The sequence below is a fragment of the Pseudopipra pipra genome, chromosome 12, assembly GCF_036250125.1.
Source record: "Pseudopipra pipra isolate bDixPip1 chromosome 12, bDixPip1.hap1, whole genome shotgun sequence".
Taxonomy (NCBI): Eukaryota; Metazoa; Chordata; class Aves; order Passeriformes; family Pipridae; genus Pseudopipra; species Pseudopipra pipra.
Window position 1 is genome coordinate 13,781,379 of NC_087560.1, and position 22,828 is coordinate 13,804,206.

Consider the following 22,828-nt stretch of genomic DNA (forward strand, 5'->3'; position numbering starts at 1 on the left):
GGGGAGCTGTTGGCTGCTGTAGCAGTGGTACCCCTGGGTGCAAGAAACACACAGTCATACTGGGACACCTGGAGCTTACAGCTACTGCAGATCATTTGATAACACCTTGGGTAATCATCATGCTGTCATTTGAACCTGGCTGTTACTATTTTTAACATGAGGTTTCTACTTAATTTTTTGTTCAAGTTCTGAAATTAGACTTGTTCTTTTTGCTTATGGTTGGTTGAGCTCCAGATTCATGGGCAAGGATCAGACATTGGATTTTTTTTTTCTTAACACTGCAGCAGGATATAAATCATTTTCCTCCTTAAAAAAAAAAAAAAAAGTAAAATGAGAAACTTTCATTTGGGTTTGTCCTCATTAAAATCTCTCATTATTAAATCTAAACTTGCATGCTGAACTGCTTGATGGCATCCCTGTTGAGGAGGACGATGAGATCTGTGGAGGTGGTATGGCCACGTGCAGAAAGAACTATTTACTGTGACTACTTCTCTTTTTTTTTTTTTTTTTTTCTTGTTAATTTTCAGAGACCTCTCCGGGAACCGCCTCACCACTCTGTCATGGCAACTCTTCCAGACCCTGCGGCTCTTTGAACTGTAAGTCCTGCCCTGGGGGTACCTCCTGGGAGAAGAGGGGAGGTTGAGAGGAGGAATGATATCCAAATAGAGCTATTTTGAAGCCTGTGAATGATTACCTAAAACTCCAGTGGGCAGCACCATCCTTGGAAGGGTTTCCTGGGTACAGGAGCACCAGAGCAGAACTGCTTCTCTTTTAACTTCACAGCAGCTGGCTAATTAACGTCGGGATGATGAACAAGTCATGCTTGGGGTAGTAAATGGTTGACTAACTCTGGGATCACATTAGAAATACTTACTAGGCCAGATTTTGAGTGAATCTCTTCAAATACTTGCTCTTCATCGGTTGCAGGGTAGGAATAACTGTTTTTCTTTAGTTGGTAAACATGCTTTGTAAGATGCCTGGATTTTTAGGCGAATGATTCTCTTGCTCTCTAACAGCAGAGGCACCTCCCAGCTCTGATGTGGGAGATGGTGAGATAGTGACTCTCCTGGGGCACTGGTGGCCTTCAGCCTGCTGAATTATTGATATTGCATTCAGCATCGTGCTTGAAGAATAAGTGGACACGAAATCAATGGAGCGTTGCCCTGATGACCTGTTTTGTTGAATTTTAGAAATAGTTGTTTGGTGGGTATAAAAAAATATATATGTAGGATTTGTCCCAGAGGATCCTGGGAAGCTCCATTCATCCTCACCAATGATCAATAGAGCTGTAAGCTAGAAGTGACTTATGAAAGAATAAAGACAGTCTTTCAAGTGGGAGTAAGTGTGTTATCACCAGTGTTACTGCAGTGTATTTTATTTCTGTCAAATTGTTAAATGAAAAATACTAATAGTGATATTAGAAAATAGCGAAACGCCCTTCTGATGGGAAAATTTGGCTTGCAGAGTTAAAATGCTGAATTTGGAATTTGTCTCCTCACTGATTACAGCTCTAAATATTTTTCAAGTCTGGCTCGGGTTTCAAGTTTAATAGCATGAGTCATTTGTATTCTTAGACCTTTACTTATTGTCATTGTGCTGTCTGGCAAAACTCAGATTGATGGTTGTTACCCAGGAGAGACCCAAGAGTGGAGGAGCAAATGGGGCTGCAGTCCTGAGCTAGTGGCACTGGCAGGGCCTGGGGTAATGGTGAGCCTGCAGATTAATGGGAATATTTCCAGTGGAGCTCATTTTTATGTGCCTTTGCTCCATTTGCTCATATTTTGTTTCTTCAGGCATGTCCCAGCCCCCCATCAGGTTCAAAAAACCAATACCAAGCAAAAAGGGAATTGAGAAGCTGCTTTTGGGGCAGCAAAGGGTACTTTGCCTGATGAAGTATACACCTGTGTTGTCCTGATATGATGATCCTGGCAGGGAGCTGGCGTGCTTGGGGTGGCTTTGGTTGCTGTCAGCAGGGTCACTTGGGGCCAGCACTCCACAGCAAGGCAAGCGGGAAGGAGCTGAATTACTTGGCTTGCATTGGAGCTGTGCTCAGAGCTGTTTTCTTGGAGATAACAAGCCCCAATGAACGAAACAATAATGCCTGTAGAACTGTGGGAGAGCACAGGGCTGGTTGGTAGGAAGTTGTGATGGGGTGGGAAAGCAACGCCAATGTGGTGTTGTGTATAGTGTCCCATAGGGACACTTGGCATAGTGTGGGGCAGGAGCCTCAGCTGAATCTCTGCTGCTCCAAGTTGTGAAAGGGGTCTTGACAAACCACTTCCTGGCACCAGCTTCAGTGAGCAATTTAGACCTACAAATGTGCCTGCCCACAGGGGCTGCCTTGCTGTTGGCTGAGCTGGAGTAAGAACCTGGTGAACTTTATTTTTCCTGAAGAATTACTTTGTCACTGGTGCTTCCTGACAGATGTTCCTCTCTGAGCTCCTTGTCATCAAGGATCCTCCATCCCTATAAGCACAGCTGAGATGGAGACTACCAGAATAAGGTGATGATGCTGTTCCCCAAACGTGACAGGAGAGGGATATTTTACCTGATGTCCACAGGGACCTCAGTGTTTAAGGGGCAGAGGGATGTGCCTGCAGTGCCCTTCCTTGGGCCATGAAACTGTCCTGCTAAACCTTGGATTTGTTGGAAAGAAGGCAGCACAGAGGTGTAGTCTGAGAGGTGTAGCCTGAGCTATGGGCTCTGAATTGATGTTGGGAATTGAGGTAAAGGCATATGTTGTCTACATGGTGGTCACAGTGCTAGAAGGATGGGACCTGCTGGTGAAAAAAAGCAATCCTCAAAGATAGTGAGGAATTACTAATGGATGTGCAAAAGTGGGAAATACGGTTGTTGGTTTTTTTTTTTTTTTTTTTTTTTTTTTAGAAATGCAGAGGATGGGTGAGTAAGAGACAGTTTTTTGGCACACTGAGCTCCAAAGAGGCTTCCAGAACCAGGAAGGAGATAGAATACATGGCCCACATAAAGTGAGTGTGAAACACTGGTGAAAGATAGAAAAGGAGTTGCAGATTGATATCAGCCAAGGACTTGAAGTTGAGCCAAAACTCTCTGGAAAGGGAGAAGGTGGTGAGCAGCAGAGACCAATACAGAGACAGTAAGCCTGAGGAAGGCAGACTGAGCAGAAGTGTTTGTGCACAGCAGTGGAGAGTCTAGAAGACTCCAGGGACACAGAGATGCTGGCAAGAGTCTTCTCCAGAGGGTTAGGGCAGTGTGGAGGGTTGTGGGACAAGCAGATCTGCAGTGGCTCACCAGAGGCACCTTATATTGAGTGTCAGTGCCCCTGTGCTACCAGGCAATTGTGGATCCAGAGGGAGGATAGTCATCAAAGCTAAAACTGTGACTTACAACAAGGCAGCTTGGAGCAGTGGAGCATGTGGTGAGGGAACTGATGGGAGAATTGTCTCCAGGAGAGTGTTGGGAGGAGAGGAGCTACAACTGACTGTGACATGGAGATTGCCAGGGAACATGAGACCTGATAAATCCACTCAGAGTGAACAGTGAGAAGGAAAGCGCAGAAGACTAATAGGAAGACCAGAGAGGTGGATGGGAACCTGAGGCTTGAAACTGCTGCTTGGCTGCATCCAAGGTATCAGAAGCTCATGAATGTGGTAAGGCTTTAAAGAAAAGTTTCTTGTTCAACATAGCTGAGATTTTCCCCTGCTGACTCATTGAAGAAAGGATGGCAAAAATGAGGCATCCTTCCAGAGAATATTATCTCTTGCTCTTTCTGGCCAGAAACAAGGCTTGGAATGGTTTCCAGTAACTCCAGCCCTAATTCCCACAGCACGGGCTGACCTTGACCAGCAGGGCTCAGGCTAATGAGCACAGAACTCTCCTAAGTCTGAAGTTGAGTGTGTGCAGGGAAGCATCTGACACATGCAACAGCTCATAAACATTGGACTTAGAGCCTTTCTTATCCAGAAGTCACAGCTGGTTTCCTCTGTCATGTCCTTGGCTTCCTTTGTCATGTCCTTAGAGAGCTTAGGGCTGACATTTCAAGAAATTCCTTCCCGGAAAGACCTAAGACTCTGGATCCAATTACGCCTTTGGTTGTATAAAACCTTGTAGTCCTGAACATCTTGCCACTCTGCCTGACCCATCAGCATTTCTAATACCAACAGTCTCTGCCAGCTTGCCCTGCAGTATATTTCTGCAATGCTACAGGAAGAGGCTTTGGTGGGGATGGGGCACAGCAGCATCTCTGTTAATGTTGTGAGTCCAATTTAGCATTGTCTCTGCCTCTAGCTTAGAAACTTCTTCCTGCCAACAGTCCCACTAATAGAGCTGTAGCTAAACAGTGGGCACTTGCCTGCTCTCTGCATTAGCTAATCCAGATGTCAAACACCAGCCATCACTCCCTGTCTGAGTCCTTCCCTTTCTATTCTATCCCTTTCTGGCAGGGGTTCGGAAGCAACAGTTCTGGTTGGAACATCAAGAGAAGCCCTGGTTCTGGGAAATAAATAGAAATGAAAAACAAAACTAGATTTTGTTCTCTCTCTACTGAGTGCTCTTTGGTTCTCAAGCTTAGGCAAGTGGCCTCAGTCCCAAGGTAGGAAGAGTGTTTTAATTGCAAGTGCAAAAAACCTTGGCAGCAGTTCTATGTGAATTGAAACAGACAGGAGAAGTGTGGCAAGGATCTCTGCTGCCCTCTGAGAGGCTTTAGCTGCAGACAGCTTTGCTTTAGCTGATGAGTGGGGAGGCATGGGACAAGGCATGTGTCTCATTTAGCTGCCTAGTCTGGAAAAAAACTGCTCAGTGTGTGTGAAGTTCTGTCTGTTTCAGTACATATTGGAATGCTGATGGCATCTCTCTCCCACACTGGTTCACCCTGGTGTGGGCTGTCCAGGCAGTTTTGGGAGACAGTGGGTACAGCTTTCTGTAGGGAGCAAAGGTGGGCTCAACCAGGCACCTGTAGGATCACTGTTGCTGAAGAGTTGACTTGGTGCCTATATGGCTCTAGGGTTTCAGCTTTGATGGGTCATTGCCCCATCAAATGACAGTTCAGGGCATGATTGTCACAGTTTTCCTCTTTCCCAAACACAGTGTGCCTGTTTGGGGAAGGGGCTGTGCCCAGAGCACACCCTACTGAAACCTCTGCTTTGCCTGGGGCTGGTGGATGGCTCAGGGTTATGTGCAGATTTCATCTCTTTTTGGGCCAACTCCTTGGGTCACAGAGCAGCTCTGCTTGTGCAGAGAGAGCCCAGCTTGCTTGTGGCTGTGACACTTGCTATTTCTTACAGGCATTTTCAGTTTTAAGGAGGCTTGAAGAGGGTGTGGGAGTGTGCACCACTCCTGAGCACCTGCAACCAAGCAAGGCTTTGGCAATAATTGCAGGCTACATGCAAAAAAAAAAAAGCCCTTTGGGTTTATTTGTCTGCTCCAGGAGTAGGTTGTGCTGTATACATCCCATGACAAGGAGCCTGCCTTAATTCTCACTGCAGTGCCACTGCACCCATGGGATGGGAGATGTTTCTGCAGCACATGGTGATGTCTTTTGGCCCAGTGGTGGGTTTTATTGCCTTGTGGTTCCCAAGGTATTTTTCTCTTTGCAGAGAAGAGAAGGTGAATTTTATCTCCACAAACAGAGGGTCGTAGGTAGTGGAGATGTGTTACAAAAATGTGGGAGGAAGAGCTGGAAGGAGCTACAGCTCCTAATGATCCCTGCAAGGGATGAGGTCTGAGGAGAGAATTGGAGATCCAGGTTTTTGAGCAGGTGCAGAACAGCGAGAGAATGGAAATCCCTACATGCCTCTCTGGAGAGCTGGCTGGCATGGCAGAGCAGGCATCAAGCAAGGAGGGAGGGTGCCTTCCACATGTCAGGAGTGCTTTTGCAATGCATGCTAGGGAAAATGGGTGCACACATCTGTGCCCCTTCTACCTGCGATGCTGTGCCAGCTGCCAGTGGCACTTGGTGCATCCAGCCTGTGATGGGAGTTAATTTGTGCAAAAGCCCCTGTGGGGGTCTCGATTAGAGCAAGTTACATCACTAACATTGGGGCAGGTTGTGGGGAAGTTCTGCCCTGAAGCCTGCAGCTCCTGTATTATTCATGGCCGTTCATGAATTAGCAATGGGCTGGGAAAGCTGCTGTCTATTACTTACAGAGCTGCCCTTAAGTGCTAGGACAGCAGCTCTCCTGGCAGCCTCGTTTCATGAGGATATTTGCAGCAGAGCAGAATTTCTCCCCCATTGCATCTGAGCTCCCCCAGCTCCCTGCCAGGTCCCAGGGTATGTCCCTGGTTAGCTGATCTGCCATTAGCCAAGTCCATGGCTCTTACCCACATGCTTGTCCTGCTGGTAGCAGTGATCCTGAAAGGAAAGTGGATTCATGACTGTGTAGAAGAGGTTGTGAAGCATGTGCAAACCACTGGCAGTACCTGTCATAGCACACAGGGAATGCCTCATCACTCAAATCCCACCAAATCACTGTGCTAATCTGTTCTGGTCTGTTAAATGTAGTGTTTTGGCCTTTGAATTGCTTGTCTGAACCTTGTACCTGTGTCACAGAGGTTTATGTGCTTTTGGTGGGAAAGAAATTAACTGATGAAAAACTGGAGTGAAGTTCAACTCAGTGTTTGTTCTGGGGGGAAAAAAAAAGTCAGATGACATCTTGATGTATGAGAAGATTAGGGTTCAGTTTTAACAACCCCGGGTACTACCAGAAGATCCCTTCACTTCTTCCTCCTTTTGCAGCACAGTATTGACAAAACAGCAGCTGCAGATGTTTGGAAGGTTGTTTCCAAATCCTGTTACTCGGTGAAATTAATTTTGTAAAAGCAAGCATGAATTTTGCAGTAACACGTGGAACAGAGCAGGAAAAAAAGCTTTTTCCTCTCTGATGGGGGATCTAGATATCACATGAAGCAATGGTTTGACCTTTGGAGATGACCCTTCTTTGGGGTGACTGAGCTCATCTTTGGCACTGCTGGCTCCGCTGATCCCTACTTTCTTTGCTTTATAGTTATGTGGCGAGATATTTTGTTTCTTCAGGCTATGTCTCCTATTTTGTTCAAGTTATCATTGCAATCTGCTTTGGTAACTCAGTCTGCCCTGACTGAACACTGGGCTCTTCTCCTGGCTGGGACTTGCCTTCCTTGCATGTCCACAGAGAGCTGCAGAGCTTTAAAAATGTAAATGAAATGGTTAATAGGTTGGAAAATCAATTATAATAAACATTCCTGGTATATAAACTGTGTGTAAGTGTGGTTTAAATGAAGTACATTAAAGGCAGTGCTTTTCTCCATTTCTCCTGGCCAGGTCAGCAGGGTCTCGGTGCAGTGCTGATTGATTTGATTAAAATGCATGTTACCTTGCACATTAGCTCATGTTCTGGGTCACCAGGAGCCTGTGTCTGTACAAGGAACTTGGGAGAAGAGCTGCCAGCTTCTCTGAGTGCTTGTGGGAGCTGGAGGTGTGCTTTACCCAGCAGGGGCTTAGACTGCTGCTGAAGTGGGATTTGAAGGTGTGGATCGATATTTTAGGGCAGTGGGGAGCTGCCTGCTCCTTTGCTGAGGGGTGACTCTTCTGGGTGTCTGGGTGACTGTGGGACTGAGCCACAGCTGAGCAGATCTTGCAGTGAAAGACATTGTGTGTATCCCTGTGCTGCCCTGGGAGATGTAAAGCCTTGTGTGCCCACATGAAGGAGACTGTGAATGCACGGATGTGTAACTGTGGAAAAGACAGGAATAATAAGTGCCAGAAGACCCCAGGCAAATAACATGGAGACGATTCTGCCTTAGCTCTTACACCTGCATGGTGTCTGTCCTCCCATGGGAGCCTGGAGCCAGGTGATGGCTCTACTCGTTCTTTCCCATCCCACCATCCTTTCTCACCTCTCTCTGCCCACAGGAGACTAGAGAGGAACCTTTTTAACTGCAGCTGTGACATTCGCTGGATCCAGCTCTGGCAGGAGAAGGGCGAGGCAAACCTGCAGCACCAGGGCCTCTACTGCATGACCATGGATGCAACCATCATCCGTTTGCAGGACATGAACATCACCCAGTGTGGTAAGAATCCTGGGGATGCACGTGAGGGAGGCTAAGAGGGTGCCAGGAGGGCTCCCTGTGCTATCCAGCACTGCTGGTTCAGTTATTTGCTCGGGGAGCCTGGTGTAGCAGAATCCTATCATGTGGTCAAGAACAAGAAGATTGAAGCTGATTGGGGTAGTCTGTGGATTATAAATAGAGTATCTGGGTAAATGTGAGACTGCTATTAGTGTGTGTATGAAAGATATTGGGTGATCTGGGGCATTTTCTTCACTACAATGCTGCTGCTTGACAAAGTGTCTGTGGTGAGTCTGTGATGTCTTGAAAAGGGCTGTTTCATGTTGATCTTCCTCTGTCTAACAAATCCTAGAAACAGCATATTGTTAAAAGACACCACCACTGTATCTTTTATAATTACTCTTAGGAAATGCATGTCTCTATTCATTTTCCTTTGTTTTATTTTTCAATTGAAATCCCATATCTGTAGGGAAGAGGCAGGAGTGACTTTATATCTCTTTCTGTTTCCTGCTGATGTTTAAAAGAGTCCAGCGGCCCCAGGAGCAAAATGAAGCATGTTCAGTAGTTATCCCTTTTTCCTTCACCTTGTTCATGCATCAGCTGCCTGTTTGGTGTCAGTTTTTGCTCTGCTATTGCCATTACTGGAAAGCATCCCTTGCAGAGTAAGGAGAAAGAGATGTACCTTCTGCAGAGCGATTAAACTGCCTGTATGCAAGCAGCTGTCAAACTCACAGGCTGAAAAAAGGATGAAAACCAGAGGATTTCTTTTTTTGATGATCATCCTCTATACTAGGAATTTGGGTTTGTTACTTGTAGCAGTAGTAGATAAACAGCATGCACGTTTGGATTTGCATGACTTGGGGTTTTTTGTTGTTTTGGTTTTTTTCAAGTTCATGATGGCCTGTTAAACTCCGGAAACTGGCCAAAGTGTGCCTTCATGTGGATGAACTAAAAAGATTTGAGAGTGCTGTAATTTCCGCCCCACATGGGAAGAATAAGCTTCAGGGATTAGAGATAAAAAAAAAAAAAAAAATCCTTAGGGATCAGGGACATGAGGAGAGGTGGCTCCATCAGTGGTGGTATTAGACTCTAGGAGATTCTAGCAGGAGGCTGATTTGGGAACACAAATGTGCTTGTGTCCAGTATGAGCACCTCCTCTGACCATGCAATCTCCTGGAAGGGCAGAGAGCTACACTGGTCTGCTTTCCTCCAGAGGAGAGTCTTTCTGTTCAAGCATTAAGACTCAGGGGATATTGTAACAGTATTTGTCTTTGTCCTTTGGTGCTGAGGGCTGGTGTGGTTTGATGTGGCCATGTTTGATACCAGCTCAACCTTGAGAAGACCATACATGTCCCTCCCATCTCCCTCTCCACTGATTCCTACCACATATGCAACTTTGCCAGGCCTTGACCACTGCCTCCTTTCTTCTGGCATCCCCCCAATCAGTACAATGTTCCTTCCCTCCTTTTGTGACTCCCTGATGGCAACAAAAGAATATGTGTCCCCGTCTATGGCTTTGCATTCTTGTAATGGATACTCCTGCCCTATGATGGGAGGGGACCACTGGTCAGTTCCTTCTGCCCTGCTTCCCCAGTTTGCCTCTGAAAACATCCCAGAAAACCTCCCCTATGCAAGAAGGCTATTTGCCCTTCTTGCAGCCTGTGCTGTCTTGTTTCATGTTGCAAGGATATTTGGTGCCTGTGGCAGTAAGGAAGTGGTGTAAATCAGAACCGCCATAAATCAGTGAATCCCTCTGCTACCACCAAGGAAGAGCAAGGGCACCTTTTACTAGGAGAGCTGCAGTTAATATGAGGACACATCCTTGGTCATCTTCTCTTGATTGTTATAAATTAGAGGGACACTTTCCTCACTGGAAGTGCTGGGTGCCCTGCGCCTTTTCCTGGATATGGGGATGCTTTGGATCTTCTCGCAGTACAGTTTTCTAATCCCAGGTTACTGCCACTGTGAGCAGGTTCTGTGGGAGTAGAGAGATGGGGATGGGGGTTGTGTGAAGGGAAGGGTGGCCAGAACTGGGCACTAACTTTTGGATTCAAAGATGATCAGGGGGTCTGCTCAGCTGGCACATTTCCAGTATCTACATTTCCCCCTGTGTCCAACATCCCTCTTTCCCTCGGTAGCGCAAGGCCATGCTGTTACCTCCTGCTGCTTATCCCAGGGTGCTGGAGGCTGATTTGGGAAACAGCTTGGTGGGATCTGAGTCCACACGAGTGTTCTGTGTCTGGCTATAGCAAATGCTGCACCACACCTGAGCACTTTGGTATTTGGCTCCTCTAGACCTTCCTGAGATCAGCGTGAGCCACGTGAACCTGACGGTGCGGGAAGGTGAGAACGCCGTCATCACCTGTAACGGCTCGGGATCGCCGCTGCCGGACGTCGACTGGACGGTGGCCGAACTCCACTCCATCAACACCCACCAGGTAGGGGCCACAGGACCTCAGTGCTGCCTTTGCCCTGTGTGGCAGGGGCAAAGCAGCTGCCAGGGTTTCCCCGGGTCTGTGTGGGCGGGGCAGAGGATTTGGGTAGATGGTAGAGACTGCTGTGAAAAATGTGAAATGGTTGTGTCAACCATTACTTTCGCCCATGAGAACCTGGGGGCTAACAGAAGGAGCAAAACCTTCCATGTCTGGAAAGGGAAGAGGAGAGAGCTTTGTATTTCAGTGATCCCTAATTGAATTAACTCCTGTCTGCTCTAATGAAACCAACTGTTTGCAGAGGTGCCTGCAATAGCTGTGGCTGAATTAGGCAGCTAAGCAAGATTTTCTAGAGGCAAAACACATTTATCAGTGCTACAGTGCCATGGCTCTCCCCTTCCTGTAGTTCCTCTTATAGGATGTGGTGTGTTTAATCAGGTGATGGAACACCTCCCTTCACACAGATCCTAGTTGTCCTTGGGTTTTTGAGACCTCCTCACATCTTGCATGGAAAGCGTGATCCTCTTCTTCTGGGGGTTGTAGCAGGGAAGCAAGGATCCACCAGACACCAACTTCTGTCTGTATTTCTCTTTATGATTTTTAGACCAACCTCAACTGGACCAATGTTCATGCCATCAATTTGACCTTGGTGAACGTCACCAGTGAGGACAACGGGTTCCTGCTCACCTGCATTGCCGAGAACGTGGTGGGGATGAGCAATGCCAGTGTGCTGCTCACCGTCTACTGTAAGTACCACTGGAGAAACTTTGTCCATACAGAGGCTGGAGGGGCTACCTTGGGAACTATTTGAGTGTGTGGCCACTTGCTACCTGTGACATACTGGGTTTGTGAGTGAGGATTAGGAGGAGCTGAGAACAGTGAGGAGAAGGTGGATCCTCACACACCTCTCTCTCAAGTGTCAGTAATTTTGCTTCCCTGATGCTTCCATTAATCCAGAAATGAGTGCTAGAGCAGGGGAGGAGCACCAGTACCCCACTGGTGGTGGGCATCTCTCCACTCATCTCTTGGAAGATCCAGTAGAATAAGAAAAAACCATAAGGGACTAAAAATCTATTTACAAATACAGAGTTGATTGCCCTGATGCTATGTGAGAGGTTCAGTGCTAAAGACAGTTTAAATCTTGCCACTGATTTCAGGGATATTAGTGCTTCCCCCAGGTCCATTCCTTCAAAGTTGGCCTGCAAATGCCATGTAAATGTGTGCATGTAAAATTTCAACTGTTCACTTTTATCTGCAAGTAGCTCAACTTTCTTTGTGCTTTCTAATATAACATAACACAAACCTGACCTTAAGAGGAAGTTTACACAGCTTTGTGGTCTCAAGCAGCTGAGATTTACTATATTTTGCTGTGTCTGTAATATTTGCCCTTACTCTGTAGTTTGAAAATCTGTCCCCCACCCCCAACCTTACCAGGTAGAGTGGGGACCCATGTGGGATTTCGAGTAGTCTTGGTGAACCCATGCATGCTGCATGATGCTTTACTACTTTGATCTTCCTCCCAGTAAGTGCTATTGATGGATTGAATAATGGAGGTGATTAAAGCTCAGCTCAGAGGTGACTAGTCAGCAGGCGCAGGTTTTTTGCGCGGTGTTTCAGCATCTTTTCCTCCATACCTTAAACAGCACCATGCCCATGCCTATTTCCACCTGTGAAATCCTCTAAGCTGCTGACAGTTTCTGCTACCCCTGCTCTTGTTGCCCAGACCCATCACTCAAGGCTGTAATTTCACACTGAAAAGGTCTGAGTTTGTGCGTGTAGGTGGCTGCCTGTTTTGAATCCTCTTTGCCAGGAAGATGTGAACAAGCCACATGCAGATCTAGGCTTGCGAGTGAAAGAAGGTGGCTGGGACATGACTGTGTGGTTCAGGGTAGATGGGTGCTGGTGGGAGAATTTTGTTCATCTCCAACCAGCTCTGCATCTTCTTTTCTTCTACAACATTCACTGCCTGAAAAACTCAGTTTTTTCCAAAAAATGTGTCTAAACTGGTGTGTTGTTTTTCTTCATTGTGGATGCCCCATGGATTGTCTTTGCAGCTGGATGGTACTAGGAAAAGGAGAGTTTTAGGGAAGACTTATATCTTTGTGTCCTTTATCTTTGCACAAAACTTGTTCTTCTAGTTCAGACCTTGCCAGCCTTGAGGTTTGGGACCTTACATGTAGGCGTTGTAAATGGGGTTTCAGAAGCGATAGCAGAGCAACATTTGAATTCTTGGGGTGTCCCAGGGGGAAGACAATGCATATGCAATAAATTGCAGGTGTAGCTGCTGCTTTTCTTATCCCTCTCCCACTCTACTCCCTTTAATTAAACACCCCTGGAGGCTGTTCGGTGAGTGAGAACTCCTTTGGGATGTTCAGGCAGTCAAAACCCTCAAGGACAGGCGGTCGCTGAGGGATGTTTGCTTCCACAGCAGTGCAATCCAAAATTGCTTGGTGTGACTGGAGAGCTCCCATGGGGACCTTGCACTTGTGCAATGTAACAGTACTACATTGTGGTGTCCTCCTTAACGGGAACAGGCGGCCTCCCTGTGATCCCCTGGGAGGAGGAGAGCAGCAGTGAGTGTGTGGACTGGATAGCTCCAAGCTTAGTTGTTCCTGGGCTGGTGAAAGGACCATCCTTGCCGTTAATTTGTACCCCTGTTCAGAAGACCAGGAGAGATGGCTCTGGCTCAGATCCTCCTTTCAGGGAGTGTGGAGTGGTTCTTGTGACAGGGCTCCTTCTTTGCAGACACCCATTGGGAAGAGTAGAAGGAACAAGGGATTTTGGAGATTGTCAATAACCTTAGTTTCTGTGGTGCATAGAGACATGACGTGGGGTGGAGGTGTACTGTGAGCCTGCCATGTTTCTCTCTGCTAGATCCCCCTCGCATCCTTACTCTGGAGGAGCCGGTGCGACACCTGGACCACTGCATTGCGTTTGCAGTGCAAGGGAACCCAGTTCCCACCCTTCACTGGCTGCACAACGGCCAGGTGCTCCGGGAGACAGAGATCATCCGCGTGGAGTTATACCAGCAAGGGGAAGTGTCTGAGGGTTGCCTGCTCTTCGACAACCCCACTCACTACAACAATGGCAACTACACGATTGTGGCCACCAACCAGCTGGGCTCAGCCAACCAAACTATCAAAGGACACTTCCTTGAAAAACCCTTTCCAGGTAGGATATTCAGTTTATGTCATTAGGGTTCCTTGCAATACGAAGGTTTTACTGTGGCCCTGACAGTAATCCTTGCATCTAAACAAGGCCTTAACCCAAGCTGGCCTTTGTTAGAGCTTCAGGTTGGAAGAGGTGAACTCTGGAAGCCTCTTCTGACTAGTGTGATTTTCCTGCTCAAGTATATTTTGGTGTCATATCAACTCTTTAATGCTGGGAGAGATACTGACTGGTTTAGATAAATTTGTTTTTGTAATATATTCTGCAGTGTATTTATTTATTTATTTATTTTAAAGATCTTTAGGAATTTCAGTGGGAATAGGATGTAAGTTTGGCCAGTTATTTTGGATGTCCTCTTGGGTGTCCCAAAGAGGTTGCTCAATTTTTTTGAGAGAAAGTATTCTGCTACATGATAGTTATAAGGTATAGAAAGTAAAGCCCTTTGAAGTGATGCAGCTCTTCCATTTTTTTACTTCTAGCTTGCATTTGTGAAATGATTAAAGCTGGATGTAGCAGTGTCAGGATTGTTTTCTTTCTGAATGCGGTATGTGCAATTCCAGGATGACAGGTCTACAAAAGATGCAACGGCTCAATTAGTCACTTTGCATCAGTTTGCTGGCATTTCTTAACTGATTGCTTGGAATTCCCTGTTGTACTTCCTGGTGACTCAGAGCTTAGCTGCAAAAAAAAAAAAAAAAAAAAAAAAGCATTTGAGGACATAAAGATCCAGCTCTTGGGAGTGCAGCAAAGACTTTTGTGGTGGCCTGTCTGCTTTTTATAGGAGGGTCTTGGTCTGCTCTCTGACGTTGCAACGCCACACTGGCCATCATGGAGTTAAGATCTCTGCTGCCTTCAGGAATGATGCCATGAGAAAGTGGCAGCTCTAAATTGGCCCCTGCAGCCCAAGAAAATCCAGCAAAATAGGGCGTTTGCTAAATATAGAAAAATACCAACGGTACTCTCATTTATTATTTATATCACACCATATATGTACACAGAGTTTTCCCACAGGTCAAATATCATAAATGCAAACCCAAATCTCTGCCTTGAAGATCTGACAATTGAACAAATGAGCTGATATGGATGGGAGTGGAAAATTTGTATTCTGACTTCAAGGATGCTGCCCTGTTTGAATATCTGACCTATTTATGTTTCCTTCTGTCAGGGCAGAAGAGCAGCTTATCAAATGTAGGTGGGTGAGGAGAAGCAGACAGGTTTGCAGTCTCAGCTCTCTCAGGTCCCACCTTTGTGACTCAATTTCCCCATCTGTAAAATGGGAACAGCTCTTAAGTAGATGCTGGATATCCAGAAAAGAGAGGCAGATATGCTGTTCTGGAGAGCTGATTTTGGAAATGGATCTGAGCTATGCTGTGATGTGGGAAAGCACGGTGATATTTGAAGACCATCTCATGCTAGGGGCTCTGGGAGAATGGGATTATGTGAAATGAATGTAAAATACTGCTCTTGTGAGTGCAACTTCACCCATGCCTTGTGTGTACTGTTGGTGTGGAGTGCTTACTGCCCCTGAACCATCTCTCAGCAGGAGCTGACCCATTTCTTTTATTTCTTCTGATCCAAAGTCCCAAGCCATTCCTCACCCTGGCAGCCCCTGTCAGCACAATGCAGGATGTAATTTACTTTCCTTGAAGCTTGTTGCTTTGTCCACTACCACAGCTGACATATACACTCAATGCAGTTGGCGTTTATAATTTCCCATTTGAAGGTAGATTCCTTCAGAAAATGCCACACATTGAAGGTTCCCCAGTGTGATTCACTGAAGCCCTCGTTGCCCACAGCAATTCAAATGTGCAAGGACTTTGCTGTGAGTACCCAGGATAAGGTTATTAGTCTTAATTAATTAATGAAAGCGTAGTGCCTGGAAGACTTCTTATCAGCATAGAAAATGATCTGTGACCATGTATTTTAGAACCCCCTAGTTGAAAACCTCTTGCTGGTACCATGCCACACTGAAGTTTTCCAGGCCAAGAGGAGCAAGGTACTGTTAGAAGCTGGGTGGAAGCTGGGAGATATATGCTACATGTCATATCCCCCTTCTCTCTGATGTTGGGTATGTAGGAGAAAGGGCAGTGGCTCCCAGAACAGATTTGTGTCATATCCTGTAAAAATCTTGTTGCATGTTGTCATTGGTATCTCTGCCATAGGCTACCATCTCCCTATTTAATCTACAAAGGTCAGTGTACCTGTGATGAGTGTTCAGTACTTTGGGAACTTCCCACAGAACTCAAGCTGGCTGAAGTTTCTTGGTTATTTTTTTATACTTTGAAAAATAGTGTTTACTGGAAAAAAAGACCAAAGAAACCCTTTTTGTGGATTTCTCTTGAATTTGCTTAGTCCAAGAGAGAAAAAATGGAAAGAAGAAAATGTAGAAGCAGCAAGAATTTTATGACTAGACTCTGTCTGCCTTAATTGGAAAAAAAGGTCTCCAAATAAAATATTTCTTCCTTTTTTTTTTTTCCCTCTTGCTAGAAAAAGCCAAGGAAAGTTACACTTCTGCTCAACTTGAAACAAAAATATTTTTTCAGGTTTTTTCCCTTGGTTTGGAAAGCTGTGTTTGTCACCCAGGGATTGTCTTATGCTTCCCTTCCAAAACTCACCCAATGCTTCATCATGAACATTTCAGCATCCTTGCAGGAGCCCTCTGCCAGCAAAGCTGTGTAAACTCCAGTTAATATCGGGCTCAGTTTCTTACATGGGCGAGTGAATTGAAAGCTGACGTTGTTCTCACACTGTGTAAACTGAGTGTCACCGAGGGCTTTAGACCTCATTGTCTGGGGCCTTGGCCACCTTTGGAGCTGAAGGAGCTTTCCTGAATAGACTGGAACAGTCAAGAGGCTGACAGCAGGGACTGTCATGGTTGTCTCGGGCAAGAGGCATCTCTAGGACAGCCACAGCTTCCTTGTCCCGTTCAGATGCTGTTAGCTGCTATGAACAGTTCATGAAAAGGAGGTCAGAGGAGGCCTCCTCTAAAACCCTGCCCCAAGCTGGGCTCTTCTCCATGGGAGTTGATCCTTGTAGGACTTTGTCCTTGGGTGAACACTGCCATGTAAGGCAAAATCTGCTTCTCTCCCCTCCACCTCCATCCTGCCCAGCCCTGTGTGTCTGTTGAGCTTTGCTCGCCTGCTGAAAGCGGGGTTGTTTAACAATCGTTCAAAAGAGTGGTTAGTGTGCTGCCACTTGTTCTCCTTGTTGGCCTCACAGTAGTATCCTTCCCCTCCTCTTTCAGCCCAGGGCTTTCCATCCTGACCTCCAGCATGTCCTGCTGGCACATACACTGCAGTTTCAAGTTACAGTTGCCCAAGAGGAAAATATACGAAAAGTTGGTTTCCTGGGCTCTTTGGGGTGGTGAAATGTGTCTGAGGTGGGTTGGGAATGAGACCCCTCTCCTTTTGCTGTGCTGCTGACTGTGTTGCTTCTCTCTTTGTCCTTTTCACAGAGAGTACAGACAACTTTGTCTCAAGTAAGTGCCTCCTTGCCTTTTACATACTGTGGCTGGTTTGTTTCTGTGGTTTTCTCCTGCTCCTCTGTGATTTACATATTCCTGGAGGAAAAATCAGGAAGCCAGAAGCAGTTTCGTGGAGGTTGCACAAAGCCCTGCCTTCCCCATGAATGAGCAAGGTGTCTGGGGAGCTTTTGATGAACTGAGTCATCTCTAGAGACCAGGAGATGTTAATTTCCATCTAGTAATGTCCTGAAGAAGGTCCTGTAAAGGAAATGGTGGTTGCTTGTGGTGTAGCAAAGGGAGTCTTAACTAGATGCAGGCTTGCCAGTCCCCAGTGACATCTTTCTAGGGTGGACTGGGACGAGAAACAGGAATCAAATTCTGTAGTGTTTCCACAAGACATCCTTCCCACATCTCCCCAAAAAAACCAACCCCCCAAAAAATTCCAATAAAGCATCCAAGTTACTGTTTCTTCTGATCAAGTTCTGCTGAAGGCACTTGTGTTTTAATCCTACTTAGCCCAGTAGATATTTGAAAGCTAGGAGATGGCTCAGGAGTGGAGGGTACCCACTCTGAAACACAAGGCTCCCACATGTTTCCCATTTGTAAGTCTGGAGTGACATCAGCATAGTGCTGGTCTGTGTTTTCTCTGCTGATGTGCACAAGGAACTCGCTCATGGTTGATTTGTGCCTTCTGAAATAGAAAGCTGCAGCCTCTTTCAGGGGTGAACTGAATCTCGTTAGGTCGGGCCATTGGAATGTGCTGGGTGCCTTGGGAGTCAGCTGGGAGCCACACTGAATCTTCTGTCTTTGGTGTTTTGGTTTCAGTCGGGGATTATGAAGTGAGTCCCACCCCACCGATCACTGTGACCCACAAACCAGAAGAGGACACTTTTGGGGTGAGTCCTGGTCTCTGCTCTGCAGAACTGTTTTGCATGCATTCCTTGTAATTGATGACTCAATATTTGTACTCCTCTGCTGTTTTGAGTGTTTGCAAGGAAAATCTCTTCCTTTATGACTCAAGGCAGCAATCAGAAGGATTCTGTGGCTTGTGTGTCAGACAGGTAAAATACTGACATGAACCATCTGATCCTCTTGGGTCTGCAGTGTGGGACCTGGGAGCTCTTTGAAAACAAGGCATCCTATGAAGTTGCTGCTGGCAGGGTCAGAAATTCTCACTCTAAAAAAGTAGCACCCAGAGAACAAACAAACAGGCAATCATGTGTTTCAGACTGTTATTGATCTGTTAAGTTTTGCAGGGTGATGGACTCAGATTTAGCTTGGTTCAGTTCTGTCAATGCCTGTTTGCCCTCCCTCCTGCTGTGCAGGGCATGCCTAAAATGAAAAAGGAAAGAAAGCCTAGGGCTTATCAGATCTCAACAGTGTCTTTCTTCTGCAGAATCCAGGTAGAAAAAGAAAAATTAGCATGTTACACAATTGTTCTAATTATGTGAAAGTTTTAAGATACTGAAACCCAACAGAACAAACAAAACTCAGTCCACAGTGGTTTCAGTTCTCATCCAGCTGAAGTGAAAGCTTTGAACAGTAAGGCTGGAGTAATAATGTGCACTGATTATTAAATATAAAACACAGAAAACAAGCTGGGGATGAAAATAGAGTGTGCTAAAATAAAAATTTAAAAATATCATAACAAATGTACCGAGAACGGGGAAAGGGTTGCAAAATGAAATTACTTTTTCTTGGTTAAATGATGTATTTTCTATTATAGCAGAATGCAGTTTTGTAAAAGGAAGCAAAGTCTAAATGCATCACCAGACCCAGTACAGAACAATTGGACAAATGCCAGAGAAATTGTTGTTTATATCAATGCAATAAAAGTATCTCGAGCAAAGACTTGAAGGAATAAATATTCATAAATATTAAAATAAGCCTGGGATTGTAAACCCTTTAGGGCAAGGAGGTTTTCTTTCCTCTACTTGCACACTGCCACAGTGGAATCACAGTTCCAGGGAAGGACTTGGACAATGCTGTAGTATCAATATTTACTACTAAAAATTACAATAAATAGGGAACCATTAGAGGCTTTTGGAAACCCAGATGTTTTAGGGGGAAAAAAACTCAGTTCTACTTAATTTTTTCTATTTTCTTTCTTTGGTATGTTATTTTTCCTCACTCTTTGTCCTGAAGGATGTTTGGATGGAGACAGAATTGCTCTTTCTAAAGAATTTTCTGCTGCTCCTGTGTGTTCCCAGCTGAGGTTTGTATAGCTTTGGTGTTGTAAGGTCGTGGCACAGTGCTGATGTCAGAAACGGAGGCTTGGGATGTGATGAGCGCAGGCATTGGAGCAGAGATCCTTCTTCCCTGCAGATATATGGATGGAGGGTCTGGGGAGAACTGCTGCCGAACAGTGTCACTGATGGGAAGATCCCAGACCTCCCAGTCCTGAAAACAGCCTGTGATCCTTCCAAGCTGTGCCAGAGCCCTCTGGTTTAGCTTGTATTTTCCTCCATAGCTGATATCCACAGAGCTGCAGCAGATGGTATGAGCCTACAGAAAGGTTAAGTGGGCAAGGAGGTGCTGTATTTCCAGTTTAGACTTCTAAATTCCTCTCTCTTGACTCTAAGGCTTTTTCCTTCCAGGTTTCCATAGCGGTTGGGCTGGCAGCTTTTGCTTGTGTCCTCTTGGTCGTCCTCTTTATTATGATCAACAAGTATGGCCGGCGGTCCAAGTTTGGGATGAAAGGTAGGTGCAGTCACTTTCCTCTAGCAGGAGGCACCTTCCAGGATTGCCCGGCTCTTATAGCACACGTGGAAAGGTGTTGTGGTTTCATTCCTACATTACCCATGCTGGTGCAAAGCGTCCTAAACAGAACGTAGCCCTCTCCAGTTTGTTGAGAGAGTGACAGAGATAAGCAGGCTGGCGGTTCTCACCTGTATGTGCATCTGCGGGCAGAAGTGTGCATATGTGTTCCTTATCAGTACATAACTGCATCTACAGGCTGCCCAGAAGAGCTTTGAGCCTGCTCACTCCAGCCATGTGTTGAGAGAGTTGTACTCAGGGCAGCATGCTCTTGGGTGAAACCTGTTTTGTGGACGTGGTGGTGCATGGGCTTCCCCTGCGCTGGCTCCAGAGCACAGTGTGTGAAGGGGGGACAGAAGGATATGAAATTGTTCTGGGTTCTGTTGAAAAGGCAAGTGCATCCACTCTGTGACTGTCTGTGAGTGGGGACAGAGACACTGCTGTCAGTTTGCAATGTCCATAGTGGGAAGGCAGTGGTGTGGAAGGTCTCTTCCTGCTGCCTCTCTGATGAAAGGTTTCCTTCTCTGTGTCATGAATAATGACTTTAAAAACTTATTCAAGTGTCCTTGATAGTGACTGGAAAGTGAGAAGGCATCTGATATTTGCCAGGCAGAACTGGTCTCTCTGTCCTACCGACACCAGCTCTGTGATGTGACAGAGCTAATGCCAGAAGTAGATGATTCTGTGCCATCTGCTTTCTGTGACTCTGCTGGTATCTCCAGTTGGGCAGCGTTGGTGGTGCCCAGTGAAGGCTGGAGGAAGAGCCTTCACATGACAAAGTAATTCCCAGCCTAATTGGTGGCTCATGCATACACTGTTCGAAGCCAGGCTTTGACAAACATGAGCTTCTCCCAAGGCTCCCGAGTCAGAGCCTGTTTCCTGCCCTTGCTGTGGTCTGTGCTGCAGGGCAGGTTGGTAGGTTTGGGAATGTTCCTTGTGCTTGCCCAGGGCTTTGTTTGCTTTACGTAGACATTTCCTGAGTGGCTCCAGATGGGATTCTGGCTGGAGTTTCTCTTATGCATCCTATGGAGATAGAAGACAGGACATTTAATTAAGTAGTGAATCCTCTACACCAATTTAGCAATATTTAGTCCATATGTCCAATGATAAGAACCATCTGGTGGGGTGTACTGACTAGTGGGTGGAGTAGAGGAGTGGAAGACATGGTTCCTGGGATCAATTCCCAACTCTTCTACTGACTCAGTGTCCATAGGCAATTAGCTCTCTTAACCTCTGTCTCTGCTTTAATTTCCCCATCTGTAAAACTGGGATGATGTTACGTGCCTTCTGGAGTGATTTGTCAGAACACTTTGGAAGTGCTTAGGCCACTGATGGAGCTTAGAGATACAAATATAAAAAGGAAAAGTAACATCTGACCCTAATGGAAGAATCAAAGATGAGTGAAGTGAGCCTGATGTGAGTAATGAGTCTTGGTGAACAGATGTGTGTATGTGTTTAGAGGTGTTTGGATAAGCATGTCAGTGGATATTTTGCATTCCCAGAAACCAGAGGGGTGCTGTGATGGGCCCTTGTGTGTATGATTTTTGGGAGGCAAAATTGTTTAACCAGAAAAGCCTGCTTTTCTCCTCATTATTTGGTGTTTCTTCCAATTCTGATATGAAACCACAACCTTGCAAAGTTTCTACAAGTTTTATTGACGTTGCTTGGAGAGATGACATTGACAGAAGCTAAATGCGTCTTTAAAAAAGAGGGAGATAACTCTTTAAGGAGTTACAAATGTCATAGGCACCACCATGAACAGCCTACTCACACTACCCAAACTCTGCTCCCTGTTGGAAGTTGAGAATGCTCGTGCCCTGTGGACAGTCTCCCTAGCACATGATCTTACTTACTCTGAGCATCCTGTTTTCCCCCAGCATCTCTTCTACCTTCACTATTTTCTTTAGCCCTAACATCATTGTCAGCTGCTATATCGCCAGGCTTTGCCTGTGTCTCCCTTTTTTACATCAGGCTTTCCTCAGAGTCCCTCATTATCAGTCAGTTCTTGGGCAGGAGCTGTCCTTTATGGCAACCAGCATGTTATCATTTACTAAGGAGAAAAAAAAAAAAATCCAGACCCTGAGTCTTTTTGGGAAAGTGCATCATTGCCTGATTCAGGAGCTGTTCACCGCCAGCTGATGTGTTGCCACTTGTTGTTGAAATCCCAGCTTGGCAGGCCTGCAGGAGCAGGTTTTTCCTGTTGCTTTTTGTCACGGATGCAGAACACTGTGTACTCGTGCTGGACACGTTACCCACAGCACCTCATGAGTCTTTCTGAGAACATCTTTTTCCTTCTGTTTCTCCTAGTGTTAAGCAGATGGTTTATTTCTTAGAGAGAAGTGAACTTGGACTGACAAGGTTGGATGTCACGTTGAGTTGGGAAGGCCCCCTGGGCTAGCCTGCTGGGTTGCCCACCAGCCTTAGAACCAGACTAATGGGCTGCCAAGTGTCCAACATCCCAGTTGCCTTTGCTGTAAAGAAAGTTGTGTCTTGAGGCACAACAACTGGGGGAGGACTATGAGAGGACGGTGTGTCCATATTTGTCCTCTTCTGGGTGGTAGCAGGCCCTCGGAATGTTGCACCAGAGACCTGTCAGAGCCACCGCTCTGCCTACGACCCAGTTACTGATCCAGCAGCGGCCAAGCGGTGGGAAAGCCTGCGGTGCCAAGTGTGCCGACGACGGGCTGGAGCGGTGGCACCAACAAAAGCTCCTTTGAAAGGGGCTCTGACGCGCTGTGCTCCTCAGCTGAGCCTGCGGAGGCTGGCTCTGCGCCATCCCCCTCGCCTTCCCCTGCTCCCCCCGGAGAGGGCATTCATTAACACGGAACGGCGGAGGTCAGATCCCCTCTCTGGCCGCCTGTTGGCTTTGGCTCCCGTAGCTGGGAGGGAACGGGGGTGGGCTGAGGCAGCTGGGGGGAGCTGGGAGATCGCTGGAGCTGGGCTGGTGGAGGCGGCAGGGAAATGGCAAACAAAGCTCCTTTTTGTG

General features: G+C 46.3%; 1 protein-coding gene across 3 annotated transcripts in view; it reads left to right on the forward strand.

Moving 5' to 3' along the window:
• NTRK3 (neurotrophic receptor tyrosine kinase 3) overlaps nucleotides 1-22,828 on the forward strand; it is a 222,978-nt gene that overhangs the window by 52,623 nt on the left and 147,527 nt on the right. For all 3 annotated transcript variants that reach the window (XM_064669020.1, XM_064669022.1, XM_064669021.1), the window contains 8 exons: nucleotides 528-596; nucleotides 7,868-8,025; nucleotides 10,318-10,460; nucleotides 11,059-11,200; nucleotides 13,329-13,625; nucleotides 17,077-17,100; nucleotides 17,911-17,981; nucleotides 19,683-19,785. In XM_064669020.1, coding sequence (XP_064525090.1) covers nucleotides 528-596; nucleotides 7,868-8,025; nucleotides 10,318-10,460; nucleotides 11,059-11,200; nucleotides 13,329-13,625; nucleotides 17,077-17,100; nucleotides 17,911-17,981; nucleotides 19,683-19,785 — 1,007 coding nt within the window. The remainder of the gene's footprint in view (nucleotides 1-527; nucleotides 597-7,867; nucleotides 8,026-10,317; nucleotides 10,461-11,058; nucleotides 11,201-13,328; nucleotides 13,626-17,076; nucleotides 17,101-17,910; nucleotides 17,982-19,682; nucleotides 19,786-22,828) is intronic.